This window comes from Pogona vitticeps, chromosome 1 (genome assembly GCF_051106095.1).
Source record: "Pogona vitticeps strain Pit_001003342236 chromosome 1, PviZW2.1, whole genome shotgun sequence".
In the NCBI taxonomy this organism is placed as follows: domain Eukaryota; kingdom Metazoa; phylum Chordata; class Lepidosauria; order Squamata; family Agamidae; genus Pogona; species Pogona vitticeps.
This window is the reverse complement of record NC_135783.1, coordinates 83,852,005-83,857,452: the sequence shown is the minus strand read 5'-3', so window position 1 is coordinate 83,857,452 and position 5,448 is coordinate 83,852,005. Positions and strand designations below refer to the sequence as shown.

The window sequence follows — 5,448 nt, the reverse complement described above, 5'->3', positions numbered from 1 at the left end:
CTCAGTTATTTCTTTTCTTGATAACATTTGAACATTTTAAAGGAAGCATATCTAAAGATAAGGAGTAGTGATGGCCCTATTGGATAGCACTGGACCAAGATATTGGACCTACAAGACCTAGACATTTTTGGGAAGCAACTTTTAAACCTAGGCCTTCTGAGTTCTAGTTTGTCACTATCTGCTACACCACACTGGCTCCCAGATAGTTATATGCCATACCCAAGGAATATCTGTTACGATACAATGTTGGCTGGAGTACAATGAAGTGTAAATAAATCTGTGGCATACATTCCCAGTGACTACTGGTTTTAGTAAAATCAAGAGAATCACACGTTGCTTTATATAAAAAATAAAATACTTTATTTTTCAACTAGAAAGGTGCAAACATATAACTTTTGGTCACACTTCTCAACAGGTAACAAACGGTTCCCAGGTGGAAGAATGGATCAGCTATCAACAAGCCATTTATTTTACTTAATGAATACACCATATTCATTAAGTCAGAGAAATCCATGTTTTTTCCCTCTTCTTGTCCTTAGTTTGATGAAATGCTTTGAAAGGACATTGGTACATTTTCTTCAGCAAAGCATCAATCAAATTTACCATTCCCTCTACTAATTGAGCAGAACTGCCATTACAGAATCTATTTTATGTGTTGAATGAATGCATTGGATCAGACAAACCTTGATTTTTTTTGTTAAAAAAGAGAAGAGGCTAACACTGATGTATCAAAGCATTAACAAAAAGGCAACAAAACTTTAAATTAACTTAGATAGCTGTACAATATATATATACACACACATACACATACAATATTTACAATATTGTAATATTACAATAGTAATTAAAAAATGTAGCTCATGACAGGGAAATTTGGTGCCACAAGCTGTCCAGTCTAATTCCGATTCTTTTCAAACACACCAGCTGAATCAGAACTTGAAAGCAAAATGGTCGTCATTCTACCAAGCTCATTTCCTTAGCAACTTTGCTGGGCAAAAATTCCTGTCCAGCAATCACTGTCACAAAAAACAATGACAGTCAACTTGCTAAGGGTTTCTCTTTTTTTGATTGCACTAGTAGGTGGACACACGCTACCACACTGTGAAAATCTTTGTCAAGAGTGCATGTGTCCTCTTAAGTATTCCCTATATATAAAGCACCCCCATACTCTATTCTGAGGCCCAACCTAGGGGGTTGTTCCTCACTGTCTGTTTTATTACTATTTTTTCTTTCTTTCAAACCAATGTTTGGGGTCATTAGAGATAATTTTGTCATATGGAACAGTTTTTGTTCTCTCTCTCTCAATCTCTCTCTCTCTCATCAGACATTTAAATACCTTGTGCTATTGAATCATGTTTTACAAAATGAGATGCATTTATCAGTTCAAGTTGCTGGTCAAGTTTTAAAGTCTTTTGGGGTTTTTTATGCCATGTCGCCGTACATCTTCCTGGAGTACACCGACTCAAAGATATCATTGTCTCCAGGGCAGTTGTAGTGGCACGCACAGGTCTTGATAAACATCATCCTCTTCTTCATGACCTCTCCGTCAGGACACTTGAACTCCACAGGGAGGGTGGCTGTTCTGTGGGGGGTGCAGCAGCGCCCATCAGTGCAGACGCCGCAGAACTTGGCACGGTAGGTCTTCACACTAGTGCAGCCGGACAGCTCGAATTTGATAGGCTTGGAGATCTTGGGAGTACGGATGCATTTTTTGCCTTTCTGTTGAGGAAGAAAGAGAGAGTTCATACATTTACATGCCAGATAAGACAAGGCTCTCATTTCAGATTTCCCAATATTTACTTCCATTTTCAACACAGTATTTCCCTTGCCTTCTATTCTTAACCCATTGGGTTGAGACAGGCTCAGCTGATGCCAAGAGATTTAGCTAACTGAATACAGATCTGACCCAACAGGGTCATTTGTTCCACTGGTATCCACTGGGATCTATGTTGGGATCTATATGCAGCTAAATTGGTTGGAATCCAGTCCACTGAGCACAGTCTAACCAGAATTAAGCATCTCCTTGTTCCATTGACAGAATGAAGCATATGCCTGATCAAATAAACAAGGCATATGAGCAAATATATACATGTCTAGTCAAAAATAAATATTCAGAGAGTCTTACTTTCAGGTAAGTATGCATTGGACTGCAGTGTTAAAAAGCTTACATTGAGCTGGCATATGCCCATTATTTGGGAGCAGAACTCCAGTCTTTTCAACTATTTCTGATTTTGTGCTGCTGAAAATTTATTTCATATTCATTTACATTGAAAGAAACCAAGCATGTGCACAGCCATACACACTGAAGCTCTTTCCCCAATTTATTGTCTCTTAGATTTCAATCACATACATGCTTATCTAAGAGTAAACCCTGATTAATCCAATGTATAGTGTGCCTGTTTTTCTAGGCATAAGTCACAATGGATTTATTTACATATTGTATTGTATCAGTTTTCAATATTTAGAGCTGGAGCTTCATTGTACATGATACCAAGACAGCACCACCCATTGTTAGCAAATGGAAAGATCCATTAAAATATTCTTGAAAAAAAAAAAACAAAGACAGATAACTCCAAGAACACTAACATAGACTGAAAATGTCTAGTGGCCAAAAAATGCTGATTGTAGGTGGAGGTCGTAAGGTGGGAGTGTGGGAAGAGAGAACACCAAGTGGAAGGGAGAGCGAACCAGAGTATCCAGATCAGGAGCCCCTGATATGACAATGTTTTAATGCAGATCTCATTTGTTTGCATATGACCCAAAATTAATTTGTTTCAGAGTTTTAGAAAGGCTGAAAGCAACATGAAAGCAACGAACCCTCTTGGGCAGGAGTCATTGGTAAACAGGAGAAGACAGCTATTTACCTTGATGCTTTCTTCCAGGTCAGCTTCACAAGGTCTCACCATGCAAAGTCTGCTTTGCTTCTCCAGTCTACAGTGGGCGTTGTCATTGGTGACTCTGGTGGAGATGCCCATTCCACAAGTCTTTGAGCAGGCACTCCACTCAGTGGTCTGGACCAAGCAGTTAGCCCTCATCATCGATGGATCAGGTCCATAAGTATCTTCCAATCTGTAAGCTGAAAAGAAGTGTACAAAGGAAAGGTTTAGATTCCAGCATTCATAGGGTATAGAATCTATTGGTGTGATGTTCTAGAAATGTCTGTGTAGAAGTTACTACAGGTAACTTTTTGTCAAAGCTCAGAAAAGTTACTTTTTTTGGACTCCACCTCCCATCCCATCCCTGGGATTCTAGGACTTGTTATCCTGCAAAATAAATTTCCCAAACTCTTGAGTAATTCTCTGTATAGGTTCAAACTGGATTCCAATTTCTACCTAGGAAATTCAAGCTCACCAGCAAGAGCAGGTCCAACGGCAGTCTGTTCTTTGTCCTTGGGCTCATCGCACACCCATTCCTCGCAGCATTTTCCTGGGAGTTTAACTCTTCGTGGGTAAGGGCAGTCAGGGCTGGGCAGGCGCACATCCATGTTGCAGAGGGGCACACAGCCTACCGCTCCGTCCAGGCACGTGCAGTGGTATTTGCAGCTGCTCTGGAAGTACTCTCCACTCCTGTACACCATGCCTCCAAAGACACACGGGGCACCGTCCTTTGCTGCAAACAGGAAAAGGGAACCCACTGATTAAAAACTCTTGGGATGGTGTGTGTCAGGGTGAGAGAAAGAGAGTGGAAGAGAAAAGGTGAGATCAAGGCACATCCGGAACTCTCCAAGGTAGGAGCTTTGATATCAGGATTCCTCAACCTCATGCCTCCAAATGTGCTGAAGTGCAGTTCCTAGTAGCCTGCAAAAGGTGTGTGTGTGTGTGTGTGTGGGAGGGAGGCTGTAGTCCCAACTTGGAGAGATCTAGTCTCAAGAATCTGGAAGCATTACTGGCTGTTAGTTTAGGGGATTATGGAAATTGCAATACCTTAAAGTAACTTTGTTGTTCTACACCTAAGGTTCGTTAAGGCTTATTGAAGGGAGGAACTGTAGCCTAAGCACTAAGATTCTTGAGCCCTGTTCCTTTTCAAGGGGCAAGACGTAATAATAGCCACTGTCGCCCCCTAGAGGAGGCAGCAAGCAGAAGAAAAAGGACCCCTCCGCTAAGCCTCGGGTTACTCACCGGTGCACACTCCGATCTTGCGGTTGGCCGGAGATCCGAAATCACAGAAGAGTCCCTTGTGAGGATCGCAGGGGTCCCGTTCGGTGCACAGCTCGCCCAGCTGTTTGGCGCACACCCGGCAGCAGCCGCAGCCGTCTTGCACCAGGCTGACCCCGGGCGGGCACTCGGGAGGCGCCGATCCGCACTGGCACTGCCCGCTGCAGTCTTGACTGCTCGCCTCCTGAGGGACAGAAAGAGGGCGCGGCCGGTTACTCCTGAGGAGCCCCTCGGAGAGGACGGGGAACCGAGTTTCGGGGAGAGGGAGGGAAAGGGGCAGTCACCCAGGCAGTCTCCCCCCCCCCCCCCCCAAGCAAAGCCTCCTGGGACCGAAGCAGGCGATCGGGGCCGGAGAAGAGGCACTTACCCGGCTAAGCAGGGCGACCAGGAGGGCCAAAACCAAGCTGCTCTTGGGTCCCATCGTGACCATCATCCTCGGGCTTTGCGCTTTGGAGAGCAAGAAGAGGGGCGGCAAAAGCTTCGCGGAGCCGAGCTTGGCTTCTGGGCTCTGAGGGAAAGGGGCCTCCTTCGTCCAGGTGGGGAGAGCGGGAGTCCCGTAAAGGTCGCTGGCCGGCGAAGACCGCTTCTGTCCCGAAGGGGTGGGCTCTGCCTCTGCTGGGAAAGCGCCTCGGGAGGGAAGGAGGGCTCGTTCTCTCTCTCTCTCTCTCTCCTTCTCTCTCTCTCCTTGTCTCGGAAGCCGAGCAGTTTGTTGGTACGAATCTCAAGCAGGCAACCCGCCGGCTTTTTATACCCTCGAGGCGCCCGGGATCCGCCAATCGGCTGAATGGAGTCCTACACAAACAGCGACATTCCTGAGATTCCTCTCCACCTTCCTGCCTCATCAACTCACACCGGATTGATCCTGACCCCTTGACACTCCGCATTCCTCCTGTCTGAAAAAGCTGGCGCACTTCAGCACACAAAAAAGGCGCTGTATTTTCACCGACCGAGGGGAAAAAAAATAAAAAGAAAAAGAAGGAGGGGGGGGGTGAGTTTTCTTCAGCTTCCAGCCTAAGATTCTTCCCACTACCACAGACCTGATTTATAGGACTTAAAAATACGTCTCTTTTGGAAGACACATGCTCTCTTTCTCTCTCTTCCAGTTTTTCAAAAGACTAAACCAGGATTCCACAAAAATTCGACCTCTGTGTGTGTCCATTCCCCCCCCCCATTCCATAAATCATATTTGAAAGGCACTACACAACTGTCTTTTTTTTTTGATAAAAAGTATTGTGGTCATTATTTTTCCCCTCAAGGATGGGCCCATTATCAGCTTTGGGGGAGGATATATATA

At 44.9% G+C, this 5,448-nt stretch overlaps 1 protein-coding gene across 1 annotated transcript; it reads right to left on the bottom strand.

Annotated features, from left to right (window-relative positions):
- Positions 1–337: 337 nt before the first annotated feature.
- Positions 338–5,215, bottom strand: CCN2 (cellular communication network factor 2). Its single transcript, XM_020779958.3, has 5 exons — positions 4,522–5,215; positions 4,119–4,338; positions 3,352–3,609; positions 2,865–3,076; positions 338–1,719 (listed from the first exon to the last, which is right to left on the bottom strand). The coding sequence occupies exons 1-5, from the start codon at positions 4,585–4,587 to the stop codon at positions 1,423–1,425; spliced, it is 1,053 nt and encodes a 350-aa protein (XP_020635617.2). The 5' UTR covers positions 4,588–5,215; the 3' UTR covers positions 338–1,422.
- Between the last annotated feature and the right edge of the window lie 233 nt (positions 5,216–5,448).